The following is a 26,089-nucleotide window of genomic DNA, read 5'->3' on the forward strand; positions in this document are numbered from 1 at the left end:
TTCATTACAAACAAAAAATTGACACAATTCTAGGGATTGACAGGGCAAGCTATGCTGGCGCCATCTTCAAAATACTTCGACCGGCCAACCCCATTTTCCGAACGGAATGACATTTTGTAGAGCGACGTCCCGTTCCTACCTGTCATTCCGTACGGAAACTGAATAAAAATTCCGAACGTCTGCGGCCAAGGTAAGTGTGCAACAAAATAAAGATGAAGATGGCGGCCATGCACTATGTCATAAAAATCGTCACGGATGTCGTTTTTTAGGTTTTGGGGGGTGCAGATTTCGATGATGATGATTATTTTGAAATCCATCATGGCGGCCATGCACTATATCATAAAAGTCGTCATGGATGTCGTTTTATAGGTTTTAGGGGGCCCCGATTTCGAAAATGATGACCATTTTGGAATCCAAAATGGCGGCCATGCACTATGTCATAAAAGTCGTCATGGGTGTCGTTTTATAGGTTTTTTGGGGGGGGCACAGATTTCGAAAATGATGACCATTTCGGATTCCAAAATGGCGGTCATGCATTATGTTATAAAAGTCGTCATATATGTTGTTTTATAGGTTTTAGGGGGCGCGGATTTCGAAAATGATGACCATTTTGGAATCCAACATGGCGGCCATGCACTATGTCATAAAAGTCGTCATGGATGTCGTTTTATAGGTTTTAGGGGGCCCCGATTTCGAAAATGATGACATTTTTGAATTCCAAAATGGCGGCCATGCACTATGTCATAAAAGTCGTCATGGATGTCGTTTTATTGGTTTTAAGGGGCACAGATTTCGAAAATGATGACCATTTTGGATTCCAAAATGGCGGCCATGCACTATGTCATAAAAGTCGTCATGGATGTCGTTTTACAGGTTTTGGGGGGCGCAGATTTCGAAAATGATGACCATTTTGGAATCCAACATGGCGGCCATGCACTATGTCATAAAAGTCGTCATGGATGTCGTTTTATAGGTTTTAGGGGGCCCCGATTTCGAAAATGATGACCTTTTTGAATTCCAAAGTGGCGGCCATGCACTATGTCATAAAAGTCGTCATGGATGTCGTTTTATCGGTTTTGGGGGGCGCAGATTTCGATAATGATGACCATTTTGGATTCCACGATGGCGGTCATGCACTATGTCATAAAAGTCGTCATGGATGTCGTTTTATAGGTTTTGTGGGCGCAGATTTCGATAATGATGACCATTTTGGATTCCAAAATGGCGGCCGTGCACTATGTTATAAAAGTCGTCATATATGTCGTTTTATAGGTTTTAGAGGGCGCAGATTTCGAAAATGATGACCATTTTGGAATCCAACATGGCGGCCATGCACTATGTCATAAAAGTCGTCATGGATGTCGATTTATAGGTTTTAGGGGGCCCCGATTTCGAAAATGATGACATTTTTGAATTCCAAAATGGCGGCCATGCACTATGTCATAAAAGTCGTCATGGATGTCGTTTTATAGGTTTTGGGGGGCGCAGATTTTGAAAATGATGATTATTTTGGAATCCAAGATGGCGGCCATGCACTATGTCATAAAAGTCGTCATGGATATCGTTTTATAGGTTTTAGGGGGCGCAGATTTCAAAAATGTTGACTATTTTGGAATCCGAGATGGCGGCCATGCACTATGTCATAAAAGTCGTCATGGATGTCACTTTGTAGGTTTTAGGGGGCCCTGATTTCAAAAATGATGATCATTTTAGAACCCAAAATGACGGCCATGCAGTATGTCATAAAAGTCGTCATGGATGTCGTTTTATTGGTCATGATCATCATTTTCGAAATCTACACACCTGTTTCAAATAAGGTATAGGTAGATGCATCCTAGTAAGTCAACAACATCTATATCTACTATCGAATTGTACTTTGCCCATCTCGGACTAAGTAGCACTGCATTCAATTGATATTTTTGGCGAACCGCGAGTTCACAGTTCGGGGCGAACTACTAGTTATTATAATCAACTATGGAGCAGCACACATGGATAACAAGTGGAGCCGTAATGCGCGAACTATTGTATTGTTGGTGGGATTGCACCAGTGTGTCGCACTGTGCGGCACAAGCATATTGGGCACAAAAATGCTTGTGCCGCACTTCTCCACACACTGGCAGGCGTGGCTCACTCCGCGATTTCTACAGGTAGCTAAAAGTACATCCGTTCGACCCCAATTTTGGGGTTTGCCATAAGCCAAGCGTGGCGCAGTCGCCACTTAGCGGCCATATCTGTGCCGATCGTGACAGACGCGTTTTGTTAGAGAGTGAGTCTTCTGTACCTAGTACTATTATTTATTCTGTGGCACTGGTGAAATCCCGGCGTTTGTTCAAAAACCTGCGCCATTTTCTCTCGTATACAACCGAGCGGATGCTGCTGCAAAATGTTTTGAGCGGTTAAATATGTTACGCGATTTTCCTGCAGAGTCAATTCAAAGTTTTTGCTTTGTTATCAAAAATTAGCCGCAGAAGTATTTTCTGTTCTTTGCCTATATTTGTTCCATACACTTTTAGGTCACGTAGGTAACAACTTTTGTTTAAGTAGCCATTTCCCATCTACTGAAATTTCCCTTAAAATTTAATAAATAATAAAAATTACATTTATCCCGCGTGTATATTTTATAAAATTTTAAAACTAAGCAAAAAATACCCAGCACACGGGCTATCAATATTTTGTAGCATACTCGTACAACATCAAAACGAAATCTAAGGGTTTAGCGATTTCTATACCAACGAAATTTCATAACTTTCAAATGAACGGCTTCTAGAGTTTCTAGACGTCTAGAATATTAAGTAGGTATTTATGTTGAGCTTTGTGGCAAAGATCTTGATGTTTTACGTAATTTACTTAGACTTTTATAACTTCTATATTCCAAGAAGAATGATTGAGCTAACATTCGATTAACGAATACATGGAACATGGGAGGCTAATATCAGTTCTTATTAAAATTTTGTTGAATCGAATTCAGATTAATATCCCTAAAAATGTAATAGGCATATCGAATTTTATTGGTAGGTACCTCTATTTTGTATTAACTGTAAAAAATAATTAAAAAAGTAGGTTTAAATTGTTTCGATATAAATCTATACATAACATACACATACCTATTCAGGATAACATACAATAATTTTTATGTACAGACGTCAATCACAATGAAAAAGTAAAGGATTATCAACTCTGGTCAACGTGGGACTCGAACCCACATCTTTGGATCGCCGGTCCAATGCGTTACCAATTCCGCTAGCTGACGTACGTAGCACAATAGAAAAGGAAAAATTATGTAATATTTAAAGATGTATTTGAGTATTGAGATTGAGCTAAGATAAAAATTCCATTGTTATGCTAATTCCATTTCTACAATCACTTTCAGTAACTCCAAGTCAATTTTATAAATAGATTTAATTTCCACACCACTTGGCAGTAATCCTTTCAATATTTCCAATAACGTACCTTCAATAAGCAAGAAGAATCCCTTGTCGTTCTTCAGCAATATAGAGAGGGCCGCGCGGGTCATATCGGAGAGGGATGGGTCGTCAGCCTTCACGGCAGACCCGTCGGCCGAACCCTCCTCGGCGTCTGTCACAGCCCCTCGTTCCGCGTTGAATTCCATGTGAGAATATTCAAATAAACCTGTAAAGAATGCAGCTTTAGCACAGGGAAAATTAGTAGGCAAATGGTCGGAGGGAAAATGTGTGCTATTGGTAATATTTTGTTCCACTAAAACGCGTTCATATAAAGCAAAAAGAATAGATAGTATAGAGGGGTCCTGTCATCGTAAATTTTGTAGACACTGTAAATTTACTGCCATCTATCGACACATGACTAAAACTCAAAATAAAGACGTATAAAATTATCAAAAACAGGTATATATGTATATGGATACATGATTTTATTATTTTTATATCATTTTGACCCATGTTCATTCACTGATATCTATGCGTTAAAATTGTTAAATATGAAACAGTGTCGTCACGCCATCTAGCCGAGGATAGGCCAAAGGTGTGTGCGTCAGCTATTTGAGAATGACTTTTACTCGATTTTCGAGGCACGTTTTTTGCTTAGACTTTATTCATCTTATACGAAGTTACATAATGTCTTTGTATAAAGTAAACAACCTGCGAGTGTGGTGAGCTTAAGCCTCCTCTAGACGTAATTTAGACGGAAATGAGCAACATCAGATTTTAGAGGGCTAAATTTAATAACAGGCAGGGAGTTTCTACGAGTATATCGATGCTTGTGTCAAATGAAATCGCTTTTTGTCGCTGGCTGTATTTTTTTTAATCTGTTAGTAAATGGTAATAATTGTTAATTAAAAAGTTAACGCAGTTATTTTCAGTCAGCACGGGATCTGAAACAGCTCTCAGTGCCCCATTTAGAAAAATAACTCTGTCTATGTATACCTACCATAATTATAGAAAAGCCGAGAAAGACTTACAAGCAAAGAATATAATACTCACTAGGAGAAGAACGATAACTCCATACAAAAAAATGTCCCCTTCAAAAGTTCGTTTATACTACTAGCGCTCGGTAGGATACCATTGTAATTAGAATTGACAACCCGTTTAGCCTAGCGCCAGTAGCGGGTATTGGCAGTAATCCAGTTCAGGAAGCTAATGGTCCTGGGTTCGAATCCCGGAGAGGGAATTTCTTTTTGTATTATTTTATTTTTTGTTGGGGTCAGGTTTTTAAGAGCCCATCAACGTGCACACTAGCGCCACTGCTGAATACATTAAACTAATTTTTATGTTACTGGATTCGTCAACCTACCCGTTCAAAACTAAAGCGGCCGTTTTTGTTTTGAGCTCATAGACTGACGAATCCAGCAACATAAAAACTAGTTTGATGTATTCAAAAGGTACTTAAATACACAATACAATCAGTAGCGGCCACTTTTTTAAATACCTGTAAAATTTAAATTTAACTTAAATAATCACGATTATTTATTTTAGCAGTGGTGCTAGTGTGCACGTTGTTGGGCTCTTAAATTAGCATATCACAAATAAATAAAGAAATACGTTATAAGATAATGATTAGGTACTATATTTAAAAATTCGTCAAATATAAAAGGTTACAAAAAGTTTCGTATTATTAAGATATAAATATTTTCATTCCTATTAGGATTAGTGTATATATGTTAGGAGCAATACATATGAATACATACATTGATATGGCAAATGGTTGCAAGTTGTTATTACATCTATCCGGTTATCGGACATTTCTGCTCCACAGCTCCACGCAGCGTTCTTGGTCACCGGAAAACTAGTCTGTATATGCAGCAGATACGTGCCCTTTGAGCTTTTTCCAAGAAATCATATGACGGGCCAGGATTATATTATTATTTCGCGCTCAAGCCATGGTTCACTTTCTAAAACAAAATAGTCACAAATTAAACAATATAATCTAACTTCCTAATTACTAACGTCGCTAATTCCTAAGGTCTAAATTTACCAGCTTACTCGTAAACAATGAGAGGTTTTACATCTATGATGAATTTAGATTATAATTTCGGACGCGATATAGCGTCCGCGGGACTTACGGGGATAGTAAGATTAAATTATTATATTTGAATTTGGTAATTAGTACGCTCATTTTTATTTAAAGATTGATATATTTCTTACCTTGAAATTATCGCTGTTTCTGGTTTAGTACAACGGTTTCCACACACACATTAGGGCTTTTCATAATTCGGATAAGAATTGTTGATGAAGTCGCCATTGCCGGATACATAATACAGCAAGGAAGGAAGAGCGACAACGGTTTAAATTTAACTAAGTCTGTGCGAAGACGCATTTAGATATGTTGCTCGTACATATGAATAGTTTTTATTTTTAAATTAATAGGTAAATAAATATATTTCAAGTGAATAAATCGTTTTATATGAAAATTTATATTTTTGGCGTTAAATGACTTAAATGACAGCATTGACATTACAGACTTTTGTCTTGTCTATGTTCTTACCGGCCAGACTCAAATCAAGGCCTATCAAAGAGGCCTATTGACAAAGATTTTTTTTTAAATTTTATCAAGGAGGGTAGAGGCACGTCTACCCTTCATAGATTTTATGAACATAGACAAAGACAAACTGAAATAGATAATAATTTACATATTTCAAAAAATAAATAATAATTTACATATGACTTTGACTACTTCATAAAATACAAATCAAAATATATTTGATAAAATAATTGGATTTGTTCCTAGAAATCGTATAGACAAAGCCAGTTCTAGCAATGTTGCTGCAGTAAAATATTTTTATGGTAATTACTGGCAATACAGCTCTAGAAACGGAGCACACATGTACAATTATGAAGGGTCACGTCATTCCAAGGAAGTCAATAGGCCTTGTACGGAACCCTAAGAACTAAAAAGAAGTGACATGTGAATTGATCATAATGAACTTTCTTTCTTTAATATCGTTTCAAATATTTATCCCAGAGAAAAGTGTTCATTATGTTTTCATAGAAAATTATATGCCGATTTTTTATTTACAACAACATTAAGGACTTTGCTATGAGCCTTATTTTACGAGTCATTTACGAAAACCTAAAAATGTGGACCTGAAAATTGATTATAATTAACTTACACCCTTTAATACCTCTTTAAATATTGAACGTAGCGAAAAAGTGTACAGAACCTTTTCTGTGGACAATTTTATGTTTAATATTTATGTAGAATATTATTTTGCAAAGGACCACCGTTTACGAGTTATTTACGAAAAACTAATAACAAGTGACCTGTGAACTGATTGTAATTAACTTTCTTCCATTAATATCGCTTTAAATATTGATCCTAGAGAAAATTGTTCAAATGTTTTTTGGAGGAAATTTTATGTAGATAATTTATTCTTAAAAATCTATTTTGTTATGGGACACCGTTCACGAGTTATTTACAAATAACTAAAAAGGGACTTTAAAATTATTTATAATTAACTTACCCGCTGCTTTGTCTTTTTAAATATTGATCCTAGCGAAAAGTGTTCTACATGTCTCTTGTAGGAAATTTTATGTTTATTATTTAAGTATAAGATTTTTTTTGCTATGAGTCATACTTTTCAAATTATTAACGAATAAATAAAAACAAGGAAACTTAGAATTCATTATACTAGAACTTTCCCTCTTTATTATCTTTTTAAAACTTGATCCCTACGAAAAGTGTACTGAATCTGTTTTGTTAAAAATTTTGTGTAGATTATTATCGTTTAACAACATTTTTTGATATTGGCCGCCGTTTATGAGTTATTTACGAAAAACTAAAAAAAGGGACCTTCGAAGTGATTATAATTAAATTTCCCGCGTTAATATCTCTTTGAATATTGATCCTAACGAAATATTGTACTGAATCTTTCTTGTAGGCAATTCTATGCAGATTACTTATGTAATAGAACATTTTTTGCTATGCGCCTCCGTTTAAGAGTTATTTACGAAATACTAAAAAAGGGACCTTTAATGTCAAATATCTCACTTCCGGTCAAGATTTCGATCGAGCAACTGGCAAATTCGGATTCAGCGGGGTCTAATTAGGATAAAAAACTCGGTTGCCAAAAAGTAATATGATTTGCCAGTCGAATCAAGAAGGAGAGCGATTTTGAATTTTTATGTCTAGTCTATTAGTAGGTACCACACGAAACCATCGTCCGCGTTTATTTCATGTCAGTCACAACGAACGGGCAATGGAGTTTTCGTCAATGCTGGGAAATTTATCACCAAAAAACGAAACCATCTCGTTCTAGTATGACGCTATCAAGATTGCAAAAGTTTTCATGTTTTAGTTTCAAACACTATTCACAGTTAAAACTACGAGTAAACAAATAAATAAGTAAGAGTTTAAAAACGGTAATCTCCAGAATAAATATTTTAATAAATAATTAATAAATATTTTAATACCGATTCAAACTTTAAACTGCCATAGCTTTTGTTCAACTTTTTGTGGATTGGATCTTTTACCTTTAACTACGTCCATACCTATGTTACGTTAATATTCATAACCTCTTTTGTATGGAAGGTTTGTATTTTCGGTGATATTTCATTCATAAATAAGGGACGTTTTTTATCTCTCTGTACTCTGTACTGCGTTTCTTTTCCGATCCAATTGTCAGTTTCTGTTTTAGGTACCCAATAGTTGAGTGGTAGAGAAAAGTATAAATGCCGGACTTACTGCCTTAAGCATTACGTCAGCCTTTATACTTTTTTGTATTGTGTAATAAAGTTAACAAAAATGCATCATTTTGAACATTTTCCAAAAACGAAACAACAGAAAAAATATGTTGTGATACCTACCGAACTTGTTTACAAAATTACAAGAGAATCGGTTGGGAAATGAAACCTGCAGAGAACATCCGGACGTACGAAAGCATTTATGCCCAAGATGAAACGGAGACCTTCGCTAACGCTCGGTCAATAATATACAAAATAAATTTAACCTTGGTAAACTGTCCACACGCGTGATCTACATTAAATTTGGGTCTAGCACATTTCAGAAAAAGGTCCCTTCTGTGGACAAAACAATGAAATTCAACGTATCACGGCTAAACTTTTTTATTAATTTGAGTCTCAAGTACTGAAAAAATGTATTCCGGGAGCGGTGCAGACACTAGCTTTCTTTGATTCTTTTAACTTTTTAATGACTACAGGTAAGATGCGAACGAGTTAACCATACAATAAAATTTGTGTATGACCAATGGGTCACTGCCAATGGGAAAACCCTTTAAACTACCGTAAAACCCTGTTAATGTATTAACATTACCCGAAGGCTACGACACACGACCGACCTTTATTAAAACAGTAAAGAAACCCTATTTCTAAAACGCTGAGCGCTGTCACCGCATCGGTGAAATATTTGTATGATAATGTGGGTACTTACATTACACATGACAGTAGCAAGACCAAACTAGAATTAACAGACTCGCAAACTACTCAGTAGCAACTTAACCGTTCTGATTAAGTGAGTTATCTTCGTGTTAAATAAATCACAATTTTAGCTTAATGACATGCTACCGTAATTAGAATATGCAAAAATTGCGTTTCTAATACTTTTCAATATATGGCGATGATAATCAAATAGGCGCAAGGCTTTTAAGCAAAGCATAAGCTGATGGCACTTCAATCGATTAAAAAAATGTCGCCCGACACACTAACAAAAACGTTCAATGCAGCTGCACAACTTTTTAATCGTAAATAAATAAAGTCATAAGATGCATAAAGAAAGCGTCTAATACTTGCGTAGGTAGCTACCAAATTAAAGTTAAACCATGTAGTGAAGTATTTATCAAAGTAACCCCCGGAAAACTAACCCCATTCCACGGTCCAGGAAACGAATAGGATTGCTTTAGATGAAAAATACCACAAATATTAAGTATATCGTCTTTTTAGGCAGGGTTGCCAACTCCAATTTTTTTTTACCCCTAGAGCTCAACTTGAAAACCCCTAAAACTGTACTATTATTTTGGAAAACCCACTAAATAAAAAATAAAAGAAATTATACGTTTAATTAATTCTTTATTTAGGTATAAAACCACTTAGTTGGCATCCCTGTTTTTAGGGTTCCGTATCTCAAAACTTTTGAGTCAAAAGGAAAAACGGAAACCTTATAGGATCACTTTGTTGTCCGTCCGTTCGTCCGTCTCGAGTTGAAATTAAAACTGTACCTTAATTACAATCCTTTGAAGCTGAGAAAAAAAAAGGAAAAATAAAAGATAGGTCTGTACCTATCATTTATTTTTGCGTTTCGTTCATGCCTCAAAATACTTACCTACATAAATTTCGACAGTCCGGGAAATCAAAATATAACTATCATTATTTTTATGTAAAATCACATTTAGGCACTGGTCCCACCGCGATATGCCACAGAGACACGGCGATATTTATAGCTCACCGCTGGGCGAGTAACTATAAATATCGCCGTGTCTCTTTTATTTACACGGGAGTGCTTATCTTTTGTTCGTGTTTATAGCCGATAGCTCATAGCTTACTAGCTCGCGGTGGGACCAGTGCCTTAATTACATTTAAACACAATTATACAACAAACTTAATACAAGTACCTTATAAAACTAGTAGTTCGCCCCGAACTGTGAACTCGCGGTTCGCCAAAAATATCAATTGAATGCAGTGCTACTTAGTCCGAGATGGGCAAAGTACAATTCGATAGTAGATATAGATGTTGTTGACTTACTAGGATGCATCTACCTATACCTTATTTGAAACAGGTGTGTAGATTTCGAAAATGATGATCATGACCAATAAAACGACATCCATGACGACTTTTATGACATACTGCATGGCCGTCATTTTGGGTTCTAAAATGATCATCATTTTTGAAATCAGGGCCCCCTAAAACCTACAAAGTGACATCCATGACGACTTTTATGACATAGTGCATGGCCGCCATCTCGGATTCCAAAATAGTCAACATTTTTGAAATCTGCGCCCCCTAAAACCTATAAAACGATATCCATGACGACTTTTATGACATAGTGCATGGCCGCCATCTTGGATTCCAAAATAATCATCATTTTCAAAATCTGCGCCCCCCAAAACCTATAAAACGACATCCATGACGACTTTTATGACATAGTGCATGGCCGCCATTTTGGAATTCAAAAATGTCATCATTTTCGAAATCGGGGCCCCCTAAAACCTATAAAACGACATCCATGACGACTTTATGACATAGTGCATGGCCGCCATGTTGGATTCCAAAATGGTCATCATTTTCGAAATCTGCGCCCCCTAAAACCTATAAAACGACATATATGACGACTTTTATAACATAGTGCACGGCCGCCATTTTGGAATCCAAAATGGTCATCATTATCGAAATCTGCGCCCCACAAAACCTATAAAACGACATCCATGACGACTTTTATGACATAGTGCATGACCGCCATCGTGGAATCCAAAATGGTCATCATTATCGAAATCTGCGCCCCCCAAAACCGATAAAACGACATCCATGACGACTTTTATGACATAGTGCATGGCCGCCACTTTGGAATTCAAAAAGGTCATCATTTTCGAAATCGGGGCCCCCTAAAACCTATAAAACGACATCCATGACGACTTTTATGACATAGTGCATGGCCGCCATGTTGGATTCCAAAATGGTCATCATTTTCGAAATCTGCGCCCCCCAAAACCTGTAAAACGACATCCATGACGACTTTTATGACATAGTGCATGGCCGCCATTTTGGAATCCAAAATGGTCATCATTTTCGAAATCTGTGCCCCTTAAAACCAATAAAACGACATCCATGACGACTTTTATGACATAGTGCATGGCCGCCATTTTGGAATTCAAAAATGTCATCATTTTCGAAATCGGGGCCCCCTAAAACCTATAAAACGACATCCATGACGACTTTTATGACATAGTGCATGGCCGCCATGTTGGATTCCAAAATGGTCATCATTTTCGAAATCTGCGCCCCCTAAAACCTATAAAACGACATATATGACGACTTTTATAACATAGTGCACGGCCGCCATTTTGGAATCCAAAATGGTCATCATTATCGAAATCTGCGCCCCACAAAACCTATAAAACGACATCCATGACGACTTTTATGACATAGTGCATGACCGCCATCGTGGAATCCAAAATGGTCATCATTATCGAAATCTGCGCCCCCCAAAACCGATAAAACGACATCCATGACGACTTTTATGACATAGTGCATGGCCGCCACTTTGGAATTCAAAAAGGTCATCATTTTCGAAATCGGGGCCCCCTAAAACCTATAAAACGACATCCATGACGACTTTTATGACATAGTGCATGGCCGCCATGTTGGATTCCAAAATGGTCATCATTTTCGAAATCCGCGCCCCCTAAAACCTATAAAACAACATATATGACGACTTTTATAACATAATGCATGACCGCCATTTTGGAATCCGAAATGGTCATCATTTTCGAAATCTGTGCCCCCCCCAAAAAACCTATAAAACGACACCCATGACGACTTTTATGACATAGTGCATGGCCGCCATTTTGGATTCCAAAATGGTCATCATTTTCGAAATCGGGGCCCCCTAAAACCTATAAAACGACATCCATGACGACTTTTATGATATAGTGCATGGCCGCCATGATGGATTTCAAAATAATCATCATCATCGAAATCTGCACCCCCCAAAACTAAAAAAACGACATCCGTGACGATTTTTATGACATAGTGCATGGCCGCCATCTTCATCTTTATTTTGTTGCACACTTACCTTGGCCGCAGACGTTCGGAATTTTTATTCAGTTTCCGTACGGAATGACAAGTAGGAACGGGACGTCGCTCTACAAAATGTCATTCCGTTCGGAAAATGGGGTTGGCCGGTCGAAGTATTTTGAAGATGGCGCCAGCATAGCTTGCCCTGTCAATCCCTAGAATTGTGTCAATTTTTTGTTTGTAATGAATATTTATGTCCTGGATGCCAGTCATTTAAGCCAAATCTCATAGACAAAGAGGCAAGCTATGATGGCGCCATCTATGCAAACCTTTGACAGTTGCCAACCCCATTCCTAACGTCTGTGGCCTTGTAGCGAGGCTAAAGTCGACAATGGATTGAAAACGTGGCGAATATAGTTGTCAAATCAAATTTGTCAGTAAATAAGAACAAAAAAACTATACTCGTCCTTTTCTTTCGGGTGCTAGTACTGGTGTAAGACAAAGATAGTATCATTCTCTCTGTCTGTGTTTGAAACGAGACAGTCCTTTGACAAACTATAATTATAAGCTCTGTGGAGCCTATAACTGATTCACCATAGAGATTAAAATAAACTGTATCTGTGGTAAGCCGTATTGTTTCTTGTACCTATGGAGTGTAGAACCTCTACCTTCCATAGTTTCTTGCCAAATGTCAAATACCTATACTATGTTTATTTTTATCTTGCTAACTATTCCAAAATGGTAAATTTAAAGACGATATTATAAAAGTGCAAGCCGAGCGCTTTCATTTGATACCAAACTCGACCATACTTTCTTACAAAAAAGATGACCAGAAATGCATGACCCCTCACAAATAGCTTTTTAGCATTTTAAGCTCTTCTAGCTTAATAACCTGTTGATAAAGCCTGCTCATAATTTAATGACTAAAATTTACTGCCCTCAACTACACGTTTACCCAATTTCATTTAAATTAGGACAAATTTACTTAAGTTCTTGAGTATCAAACTATCTTCTGACAGTTCAGCTTAAAAACATCGAAATGCCGGGACGTGCCGCTAGCCGGCCGCGTGTCCGAAGTCGAATGTAAGAACTTCGCTTCGCTTCGCTCGCTCGTTCGATAAATTAACTAAACTAAACCTAACAAAAAAATAAAAATCCCTAAAAACTACTTTCCAAGCCTAGGCCCCTCGGCAAGGTGCCCATCGCGCAGACAGCATTCCCGCGCTGTATAGCGATGTCAATCCTTTGCGCGAGAGTCCCCTGTTGCCTCCCTTAACCGCTTACCAAGCTCCTTAAGGACCCACGCGCTCCTCTACCCCACAGTCCCAGTGTCTCGACGGCCGACGCCAAAAGCTACGAACTCGTTGGAACAAGTTGGCGCCGAGACAGCTGTATTGATTATTTTTATTGTATTGATTATTTTGCTGTATTAGTATGCCAATAGTATGCCATTGTGTCGTTTATGTGTCATATTTTTACTATGTGTTTGTCTCAATCTATTATGGGCTAAATATAAAAATGCCTGAAATAAACGATATTTCATTTTATTTATTTCAATGGAGGAGAAATGTTTATTACCTCAAAACGACTGAATAAAAAATAATACTCCAAGTTCAGTTCGGTTCCACGAGGAAAGGGGCAGACTCTTTAAATCGAAAAAGAGATTTTTTTTCTTTTTGCATTATAAAATTTAACATTTTCATTGCAACAGTGCTATTTGGTGAAAAGGAAATGCTGATGAAAACTATAATGGGGTCTCTCAGCGACGATTAGGTATTTTATGTATGTAAGTACCTACATCTTTGGGCTGGGTAATTGTAAGTAATTGCTATGTAGTTGTAAATGGAGTAAATCAAACTATTATGTGAAATCGTCGGTTTTTTTATGTTAAAGATCCTTTTAACAATTTCCTCCCCCTACCCCTACCTATAAAATATCCAAGTTTTAGTGTCCATAATGCAAAATAAATAAATGTCCACTAAAACATGAAATTATTTAAATACGGAAACCTTTATATGCATTGAATATTCAGTTGATATTAAAATCTCAACCAAAGCGAACACTGTTTTGCTTCAATTAAATTTCCATTAAGTTACAATAACTGTTTTCGTATTTAACTACTGCGTTTGCTTTGCTAATAAAATGTTTATTGTTTTTGTTGATTTATTATAGTACAAAATATAACTTTGTTGCGAAACATTGGTTGTGCTATACTAATAATAGTTAGTTTCATTCCTAACCGAACTAACAGTATTTACGTACACATGCCAATTTCTGTGAATTATTTTTTTTTACGATATTCAAAGAAAAATAATATCAAAACAAGGAGTTTATACATATAAACAATTTTTTCTCAAACATGCAATGAAATATTGATGTTATGTTCCTTATAATAGGCTGCGAAGTATGACGTTTCAGGTTCGGCTAGGACAAGAGGTATTTAATGGAATTTCATACAAATCTTGCAGGCCTAGGACGGCAAAGTCCTCTTTTTTAATTTCCATTTCACAGATATTTGTGACACAGCATCGTGGCATTAAGCCATTAAAAAAAAATAGAGGCAGTATTTGCTTTATGGTTCGTAATGACACTCTGCCACTACGCCTATAAAAAAAAAACAAAAACAATGTTTGCTATAATTTTCAGTTTTATTTGTATAAAATCAACATGAACTTAATAAATAATACGGCTTCCCTTTATCTGGCATAATATCGATTGTCCGAAATACACTTCGCATAGCAGGTTTCGCAGAAACATTTTTAACCGAATAATACTTTTGCATAATTGTATAATTAGCATAACTGTCATGTCGCATAACATTCATTTGGCAGAATTTTGAATAGCAGAATACTACTATCGTCGATTTTACATACGCAGAATTGTATGTAGCATAAATTACATTCCACCGAATTTCTTATGGCATATTGCTCATATTGTAGACTTGAATTTCGCAGAATGTTATGCAGCAGAATAAAAGTTCTGCCGAAATTGTTACCGCATAATACTCATTATACCTACCCTACACAAAAGGAATTGCTGCCAGAACTACAGGTTAAGTTAGGTTAGAACTGCGACCCCTACATAAAAGGAATTGCTGCCAGAACTATAGGTTAGGTTAGGTTACAATTGCGACCCCTACACAAAAGAAATTGTTGCCAGAACTGTAGGTTAGGTTAGGTTAGAACTGCGACCCCTACTCAAAAGAGGGTGCGTAACGGTCCATATAACAACTTTTGATATATTTTTAGTCGATATAACGATTGAGGGACATAATGCACTTTTGCTATAACAATACATGGTATATTCTTAAAGAGTCTAACTATCGTCAAGTATAATGAACTTGTAATATAACAACTTCTAATCTGACATTAACAGCGTATATAATTAAGTTCGATATAACGCTCAGTTGGCATAATGTAGTACTGGTATAATTTGTAATATTTACTACTATTATAACAACCTACGTATTCGAACTTAAGGCAGGTCTCAGTTAGGTACGACGACGAGCGAAGCGAGGAGGAGTGTTAGGTAGAACTGCGACCCTACAGCGCGCGAGCCGAGCGAGCGAAGCGAGCGTGCCGCGGTAGCGGCCGGCGAAGCGCCAGAACCGACTTTTTTTATTATAACCTCAACTTATTATTATACATTTGAATACATTATACCATAAATACTTATAACAAATATTCATTATATCCAGTAAACGTTATATTGAATAGCTTTTATATCGATTAAACATTATATCCCATGAAAATAGTTATTTTGTTGTTATATCAAAAGTTCATTATACCGCTTAAGTGATTATACACCATGAAATTTTATATCTGTATGCGATACCTATTTCGGCGAGAAACTAACTATCCATCAAAATATTATTCTCATCAACAGTATGCCAATGAATTATTCTGCCTAAGGAAATTGTGCGAAAAGACAGTATGCCAAGTACATATTATGCGACGCAATTTTCGGCAAAACAATTATTCGATTATAGTATTATTCTTCAAATTGAGATTATGCCATTGCATTATTCTGCTTTACAAAATTGTGCGAAACAACAGTATGCCATGAAACTTATGCAAAAAGTAATTCTGCGAAATGATGATTCTGCCAAGGGTTGCTATGCGAAAGTAAAATATGACAATAAATTTTATGCAACATATTAGTAATCCAAATAATACATTATTAACCAAATTCTGTAATTTTAAATTATAAATTTAACTACACAAATAAATACATTTTAGTACATTACTACAGAGGCCGGGACAAAAGGGGTTGCCGGCCGAAGACATATAGACTCTGACGGATAGGTCTGAGCGCGGGCAACCCCATTTCCCGCCGAGGTATGTATAGTGCTTTTCTCAAACATGCAATGAAATAAATAAAATAAAAAATCCACTAAACCCAAGTTTTATTTATAGAAAAAACTAAAAGTAAACTACACCCAAAATATAACTAAACACGTACCTATATCTTTATCACGCGTATGTTTTACACGAGTCGTGTATTTTTACTACCCGTATATTTTCATGTATCTTTGATTTTTTCGCCTTGTATCCGTCTGACTGTCGTTTTCGTCACATAAGTTTCGTCACATAGTCTTTCATGTTGATATCATGTTTCACATACATCGTTGCTTTATGCATGAAGAAAATAAGTATAATTTCCACAGTGTTCACGATTTTGTAGTTACTTTCATTTCTTTAAAATATGCCATAAAACTGTTTCTAATAAACTGTAAGCCATTTTTCTTAGATTCTAGAATAATAAAATTGCCATAAGCAACCATATAGATACTTAGTCTTTGACTTGGCGGCAGAGGCAGCAAGTTATTTAAAATCAATTCTGGTTACGCTGCCAATTCCAACTCCTACGATTACAATTAAAATTAATTTCATTATTTTGTCGGGACTCATATTAAAGTAAAAAAATCAACAACGCACCATAAATCCAATAAAACAGAAATACAGAATGAAAATTTTTCAACTTTGCCTCCATAACAATTTAAAAAAATAACTACGCGTGTTTGAGTAGACCTTTTTACCGCTAACGTTTAGATGAAATATTTTAATAGTACATTACTACAGAGGCCGGGACGAAAGGGGTTGCCGGCCGAAGACATATAGACGGCCGAGCGAAGCGAGGCCGGATAGGTCTGAGCGCGGGCAACCCCATTTCCCGCCGAGGTATGTATAGTGCTTTTCTCAAACATGCAATGAAATAAATAAAATAAAAAATCCACGAAACCCAAGTTTTATTTATAGAAAAAACTAAAAGTAAACTACACCCAAAATATAACCAACACGTACCTATATCATTATCACGCGTATGTTTTATTCGAGTCGTGTATTTTTACTACCCGTATATTTTCATGTATCTTTGATTTTTTCGCCTTGTATCCGTCTGACTGTCGTTTTCGTCACATAAGTTTACATAGTCTTTCATGTTGATATCATGTTTCACATACATCGTTGCTTTATGCATGGAGTAAATAAGCATAATTTCCACACTGTTGACGAATTTGTAGTTACATTCATTTAAAATATGCCACAAAACTGTTTCTAATAAACTGTAAGCCATTTTGCTTAGTTTCTCAAATAATAAAATTGCCATAAGCAACCATATTCATACTTCGTCTTTGACTTGGCGGCAGAGGCAGCAAGTTATTTAAAATCAATTCTGCTTACGCTGCCAATTCCAACACCTACGATTACAATTAATATTAATTTCATTATTTCGTCGGAACTCATATTAAAGTCAAAAAATCAACAACGCACCATAAATCCAATAAAACAGAATGAATATTTTTCAACTTTGCCTCCATAACAATTTAAAAAATATAACTACGCATGTTTGAGTAGACCTTTTTACCGCTAACGTTTAAATAAAAAATTTTAAATGTTTTTATTTGTGTAGTTAAATTTATAATTTAGAATTATAAAATTATAGACATACATTATAGAATGTATTATTTATTAAGTTCATGTTGATTTTATACAAATAAAACTGCAAATTATAGCAAACATTGGTTTTTGTTTTTTTTTATAGGCGTAGTGGCAGAGTGTCATTACGAACCATAAAGCAAATACTGCCTCTCGTTTTTTTTAATGGATGAATGCCACGATGCTGTGTCACAAATATCTGTGAAATGAAAATTAAAAAAGAGGACTTTGCCGGCCTAGGCCTGCAAGATGTGTATGAAATTCCATTAACGACCTTTTGTCCTAGCCGCACCTGAAACGTCATACTTCGCAGCCTATTATAAGGAACATAACATCAATATTTCATTGCATGTTTGAGAAAATGTATTTATTTGTGTAGTTAAATTTATAATTTAAAATTACAGAATTTGGTTAATAATGTATTATTTATTAAGTTCATGTTGATTTTATACAAATAAAACTGCAAATTGTAGCAAACATTGTTTTTTGTTTTTTTTATAGGCGTAGTGGCAGAGTGTCATTACGAACTATAAAGCAAATACTGCCTCTAGTTTTTTTTAATGGCTGAATGCCACGATGCTGTGTCACAAATATCTGTGAAATGGAAATTAAAAAAGAGGACTTTGCCGGCCTAGGCCTGCAAGATTTGTATGAAATTCCATTAAATACCTCTTGTCCTAGCCGAACCTGAAACGTCATACTTCGCAGCCTATTATAACGAACATAACATCAATATTTCATTGCATGTTTGAGAAAAAAATATTTCATCTAAACGTTAGCGGTAAAAAGGTCTACTCAAACACGCGTAGTTATTTTTTTAAATTGTTATGGAGGCAAAGTTGAAAAATTTTCATTCTGTATTTCTGTTTTATTGGATTTTTGGTGCGTTGTTGATTTTTTTACTTTAATATGAGTCCCGACAAAATAATGAAATTAATTTTAATTGTAATCGTAGGAGTTGGAATTGGCAGCGTAACCATCAGAATTGATTTTAAATAACTTGCTGCCTCTGCCGCCAAGTCAAAGACGAAGTATCTACATATATGGTTGCTTATGGCAATTTTATTATTTTAGAATCTAAGAAAAATGGCTTACAGTTTATTAGAAACAGTTTTGTGGCATATTTTAAAGAAATGAAAGTAACTACAAAATCGTGAACACTGTGGAAATTATACTTATTTTCTCCATGCATAAAGCAACGATGTATGTGAAACATGATATCAACATGAAAGACTATGTAAACTTATGTGACGAAAACGACAGTCAGACGGATACAAGGCGAAAAAATCAAAGATACATGAAAATATACGGGTAGTAAAAATACACGACTCGTGTAAAACATACGCGTGATAAAGATATACAGCTTGGCAAAAAAGAGTAGAAATTAAAAAATGCCAACGTTGTAGTGTCGTCCCGTTTTTTTATATAAATTGGTTTGAAAGGGACGACACTACAGTGTTGCCACTTTTTAATTTCTACTCTTTTTTGCCAGGCTGTAGGTACGTGTTAGTTATATTTTGGGTGTAGTTTACTTTTAGTTTTTTCTATAAATAAAACTTTGGTTTCGTGGATTTTTTATTTTATTTATTTCATTGCATAGTAATGTACTATTGCAATATATTCTTTCTAAACAAAGAAAGCCCTTTTTGCCATGGTTATCGTTTTCAACAGTAATTTAACTTACGAGCCCACCCACTTAATGAACAAAAACATGAAACAAAATCGGGAATCTTTACAAACCCCTTATGTAGGTAAAACAAGCCCAAACATGACGAAACGGATACGTTATTATACTTTGACTGCCGCAAGTTTTCAACCTCGAATGAAGCCGGGAAAAGGGTCAGGTTTCTTTTACATTTTGAGTTCAACCTTTAAAGGAAAAGGGTAAAGTGAATTAATGAAAGTAATATAATGTTACGATTCACAAACATGGTGTACGCAAAGTTATTTTTCTTGCCCATTAATGTTTGGTTAGGCTATTCTAAAGTAATTTAATATCAAAAGCCAGTTTATTACGCACATAATAGGAAGCAAATAGATAAAGGGCAGCTTTAGGCACGGTCGGCTAATGCACGCGATGTTCTTCGGTAAATAAGGTCTGCGCACTTGCGTGGTCGTTAAAATGTAATATTGTGTTTGGTTCTTACGGTTGCCCCTTATTGTTATGGACATAGATTAATTACATAACATTTTTACTGTACATAAAATAAACTTATAGTTAGAACGGTTAGTTAGTGCTTGGCATGCGCTACTAAACAGCTACAATGTGAAATAAAAACGAGCATTTGCTGCGTTGTATTCAATATTATGGTCTGTGGTAATTAAAAAATAAAAACACCAGGGAATTACATAACGTACTGTTCACTTCTATTCTGAGTTCAATTTATAACACTTGAAAATCTCGCGTTTTGTACACATATTTAATTACACAAACGGGTCTACCGTTAATACATACGAGTATATACGGGGCGTTGTGTAATTAAATATTATGTTTGATTCCTAATTCCTACAAGAGGTTAAAAAACACGAGCAGAGTAAAATTTGAAAATATTTAAATGTAGGTTAGAAACTTATACCACGTACATTAAAGTCTACCCTACATCCACTTAGCAATATAACAATATAGCTTCGGAACAAAAATATACCTAAACATTTATTTATTAAATAGTTAATAGAATCAAGCGTTACTTTGCGGAAATCCATATTAATTAAAACCAAAATATTACTTTGCTAATCCGCGTAAAAAGATAACGTGCTAGTGCGGGTTAGCACTGATTGACTAGCACGTTATCTTTTGACGCGGATGAGCAAAGTAATATTTTGGTTTTAATTTATTTATTATTAATATCACAAGAACGGTTACAGCATACTTATACCAATTACACTTGCTACTAAATGTGATAAGGAAGATATATGTATACGAAGCGAAATCTTAAAACTGTTTTCACTTCACACGTTACTACACTGAGAGAAAAGGACAACAAAAATACATTTAGAATTACAAAAATAAACTTAATCCGGGGACAAGGAGAGTTAACTAATAGGAACAAATTGACTTTTGTAATTTCTATTAGTTCTTGCAATTTCTATTATCTGTTTGTTGAAATTATATTTGGGATTACTGAGCTGTTTGTAGAAATAAATAAACTTTACAGAAATAGTGAAACGTCCATAATTATTATATTACTAAAACTTCATTTTTCCCCCAGTACAGAACTGTTTTTTAATTCCTGGTGATGATTTTTCTCTCAGTATAAGTACAAAATCTAGGAAAACTTTTTCTATATTAAATAATTTAATATTTCTATGTAACATGTTTCGCTTTCAAGAGACTTAATAATAAGCTAAAGGATTTTGTAGGTACCTTAAATGAAACTATATATAAGACGGATACTAAGCGCAAACTACATCATAGTATTTTCGTTGCTTACGGATTCACACTGAGAGAAAAGTACAACAAAAATACACTTAGAATTACAAAAATAAACTTAATCCGGGGACAAGGAGAGTTAACTAATAGGATTAGGAACAAATTGACTTTTGCAATTTCTATTAGTTCTTGCAATTTCTATTATCTGTTTGTTGAAATTATATTTGGGATTACTCAGCTGTTTGTAGAAATAAATAAACTTTACAGAAACAGTGAAACGTCCATAATTATTACTAACTAAAACTTCATTTTTTCCCCCAGTACAGAACTGTTTTTTAATTCCTGGTGATGATTTTTCTCTCAGCAGGCAAGTCCAAAGCTGAAACGAGCCACTGAAAAAGTACCTGGAGTGGGATGATACAAATATATAAACTTATGAGTATTAGAAATTCGCCATACCAAAATTTAGAGCAATTAAACTCGTATGAAATAAAATTAACCTATCAATAACTCTGGAAATGTTGTAATGACTCTTTATACGTTATTTCTATTATTTATAAGTGTATAAATAAAATATATTGATCGAATTTTTTACTTACGGTTTGGTTTGTATTTTTTTTGTTTGTATGAGATAATTGCAAAATAAGAAATCATAGTAATAAATCAAATGAATCCAAATTTGACTCATTGATTTTGTGGAGCCAACATTTATTATACTTTTCTTTTCTCTAAGTATACAAAGTTGGACCTCGAGGTCCGTAAAACTGTGTGGAATCTGAGAGGGCACTTTATACTGGTTCGTGTGAGCTGTCAACTTGATTTTGGATTAGTTACTCTTGGTGGTATTATTTAAGCCAGTTCAACAGAACTAACTATTATTAAGCCTGTTCAACAGAACTCCGGTCCTATAAGAAGCTTATGTTATACCTAGTTGTTAAAGTTAATCCAACTTTTTTGTTAGAAAACAGACCAGTATCTACCTAGACTACCCAAGTAGCTTTTTGGCTAGAGTGGCTTGGCGAAGCAAAGTTACAGCCGGGCTAGCACATGATCGGCGCGACAGTATCTTTTTCTATGTTAATTAAAGACGAACGATCTTTATAATTTCTATTTTTTTGAACTTGGCTTGACATGCTGCCGCGATATTTTTTATCATAATAAGTTGTACGACTGAAACTCTAAAAACGGGAAAAAACACCCTAATACCCCACTTGACAAACTTATTTAACTCCATTTTGCACACCGGCGAATTTCCTCAAGATTTCTGTCACTCTAATATTATCCTTCTCCATAAAAAAGGCGACAAATCCGACATCGGAAACTATAGACCAATTAGCTTAATTTCACACATTTATAAATTATTTATCAAAGTCATCGAAAACCGCATTGCCGCACTGCTGGACAAACACCAACCCCCAGAACAAGCAGGCTTTCGACCTAGCTTCTCGACAACAGACCACCTGCAAACCATCAATCAAATAATAGAGAAGTCCAATGAGTTCAAAATACCACTCTACCTTGCATTTGTGGATTACAGTAAGGCGTTTGACAGTGTTAAACACTCTGCCGTATTTTCTGCTATGCGTGAACAACAAATCGATAACACTTATGTTGAACTCATTGAGACTATCTACCGCAATAGTACCGCAAGTATCAAACTGCATGTTCCCGGCCCTAAATTCCGCATCCAAAAAGGAGTCAAACAGGGTGACCCGCTGTCTCCAAAGTTGTTTACCTCTTGCCTACAAGAAATCTTCCAGAAGCTGGCGACCAAGTGGGAAGAAATGGGCATTGACGTCGGCGGAAAAAGGTTGTCAAACCTACGTTTCGCCGACGACATCGTGTTATTCTCCCACACCGTACCCCATCTACAGAAAATGCTACAAGACCTTAGCACGGCAAGTCTTGAAGTCGGACTCGAAATGAACAGGACGAAAACCCAGTTAATGACCAATGGCACGAAACGTAGGGTCACGGTAGATGGGCAGGATATACAATATGTTGACGAATACATCTATCTGGGCCAGATAGCATCCTTCGAGAACAGGCAGTCCAAGGAAATCGATCGACGCATCGAGAACGCCTGGAAGAGCTTCTGGTCCATGAAGGCGTTAATGAAGGGCAACCTTCCACTAGCACTAAAACGCAAACTCGTCGACATGTGTATTCTGCCTATCCTAACCTACGGTGCCCAAACTTGGTCATTAACAGAAGCCCAAAAGTCCCGACTCAAGATTTGCCAGCGAGCAATGGAGCGCAGTATACTCGGAGTCCGTAGAATCGATCGGATAAGGAACACAGAGCTGCACTCCAAAACTGGAATCGCAGATGTGGGTGTGAAGGCCGCCAAGCTCAAGTGGGATTGGGCGGGACATATCTGTCGGATGCACCCGGACAGATGGGCCAAAATAGCGACCGAATGGGCACCTCAGATCACCCGAGGCAGAGGCAGACCAAAAATGAGATGGCGAAACGACCTGGACTCATTTTGTGGCGACTGGCGGGAGCATGCACAAAGCCGTGACGAGTGGCGAAAGACAGGGGAGGCCTTTGCCCAGTAGTGGGACACAATATAGGCTATACAAAAAAAAAAAGTTGTACTTGTAAGCTATATGACCGACGTATTTAAGTATTGGTTGTAACAAGAATATTACTTTCTTTCATTAAAAAATGTCGTCTTTCTGTTTTTAATAATATCCTAACATATCAAAACTTTTGCTCTTATTATCGTTATTCCATTAATATACCACAAAAACAATATTTGCTGGATCATTTATCTTTATTATCGCCTGTCATCGCCGTATTGATCCTGGTAAGAGTTTTAATAAATCATCGCTAACACTTACTATCTGCCCACTGTTTCTTGTCGAATGAAGAAAAAAGTTACCTACTGAACTTATATGTGTTAAAAGTATATCTCCCTACAGATTAATAGCTTCTTTAGGGTTCAGACTCACATTTACTCAAAAACGTCTTACCTACGCTGAAGACGTAAGTCACGCCTATTAAATACCTACATAAAACTGGCATCTCTCTGCAAACGGAGTACTAGATTCTTAATCCGCCTTTTTTGAGCCGATAAATACTTGATATTTTTATTTTTTTTATTTTGAATGGGCTTAAAGTGACATTCCATTTCCAACTGCAGCTGCAATACTGTTCATTTTACTATGGAAACGTGTCGCTGTCACTGTCAATTTCCATAGTAAAATGAACAGTATTGCAGCTGCAGTTGGAAATGGAATGTCACTCTTACTCATGGCCACAGACTAGCCGAGGCGTAGACGTGGCCTAAGATGGAGCGAGCTCGCCCAGAAGGTGCCTGTTCACTCTTGACTTGAAGGTTGCCGGGTATTTGTATATTTTTCACAGTTGTAGGAGATATGGTTGACTACTAAGCACGATGACGCGTTGGCTTCTTTCGTATACCTACTGTTTGTCCAGTTTACTCGACAGCTTTAGTTACTTAATGTAAAATTAAATGTTCTTACCTAATAAATAATCTACGGATCTTGGATCGAGTTTCGCTAGCTGGTCCCTAGAGTGTATGTACTGGGCTCGCAACCGTCTTCGTTTCTTCTCCCTGGCCCAGTCTTCTGCCAGGTTTCTCCCGTCCAATCTGCGACCTTCTCGACTCGGGTGTTCGGGATCCGGGGTCACGGTAGGCAGGAAATGTCTTCTTCCCCCTCCCATTATTACCTGTGATAAACGTAAACTATCTTTTAAATATGAAGATTTAGAGCGCTATAGGTACCTGTTCTAAATCTGATTCTTGTAATGCGTAAATTTATGATAACACTGCGGTAAGTGCGGTTAAGTACGAAGTATGTATTAGTGCATGGATAGTTGTTCCGAAATCTCGGATATAGGATGACTCACGCTAGACCGGGCCGTGCCCGGGCCGAGGCGTTCGACATGCCATTTTCTATGACAGCTGATCAGTGACCACGTGGTACTTTAAATAGAAAACGAAGCGCCGGAAGCTGCGGCCCGGCTCCAGTCTGGTCTAGCGTGAGTCATCCTTATTTGAGTATATACATCAGTCGACGAGTTATTTACTTAACTTGGCAATATTTCTACGTACCTATTTAAAATTTAAATTTACCTACCTTTAACGCAGATTTTTGTAAATTTAGGCGTACTGTCAAATAAATTTATCTTTACACTACATGCTAAGTAAGTAAAGATCGTCATAAGTACATATAAATACTAATTATTGACAACTACAATTTATTCGGTACATGTATACCATGTCGTTTTTGAGAATGCCCAATTTATCAGATTTTAAACAACAGTACCGGAATCAAAGACCATCTACACCTGGCAGGCATAGGTATACTACGAATAACATACACAGGTTTACCCTTTCACGTCCCACCTAAGAAAAAAAACATCAAGTACCTAAAAGCGTATGTATACACGGTGTAACATGAGGAAACCGAATAATTTTAACAGCGTATTCCTGATCATATTTAGAGCCAAAAATGTCCTATAAACTTTTTTGAAATTCGCCTAGTTTCAGAGATAATATTCATTTAAATAAAAACAAGTTTTTATTATTACATAGTGTAAAAGGCCTTTTTAATGGTGATGTTCCTGCTATGGGACATGTCTAAACATCCTTATT

The 26,089-nt window shown here is 36.1% G+C and overlaps 1 protein-coding gene and 1 non-coding gene across 3 annotated transcripts in view; both read right to left on the bottom strand.

Moving 5' to 3' along the window:
• Nucleotides 1-26,089, bottom strand: part of LOC134667871 (alkaline phosphatase-like) — a 136,650-nt gene that overhangs the window by 12,577 nt on the left and 97,984 nt on the right. For both annotated transcript variants that reach the window (XM_063525264.1, XM_063525265.1), the window contains 2 exons: nt 24,954-25,161; nt 3,451-3,630 (listed from right to left, as the gene is read on the bottom strand). In XM_063525264.1, the coding sequence (XP_063381334.1) occupies nt 3,451-3,630; nt 24,954-25,161 (388 nt within the window). The remainder of the gene's footprint in view (nt 1-3,450; nt 3,631-24,953; nt 25,162-26,089) is intronic.
• On the bottom strand, nt 3,179-3,250 carry Trnaa-ggc (transfer RNA alanine (anticodon GGC)). Its single transcript has one exon. It is a non-coding gene; the product is annotated as a tRNA-Ala (tRNA).

The sequence above is a fragment of the Cydia fagiglandana genome, chromosome 10, assembly GCF_963556715.1.
Source record: "Cydia fagiglandana chromosome 10, ilCydFagi1.1, whole genome shotgun sequence".
Taxonomy (NCBI): Eukaryota; Metazoa; Arthropoda; class Insecta; order Lepidoptera; family Tortricidae; genus Cydia; species Cydia fagiglandana.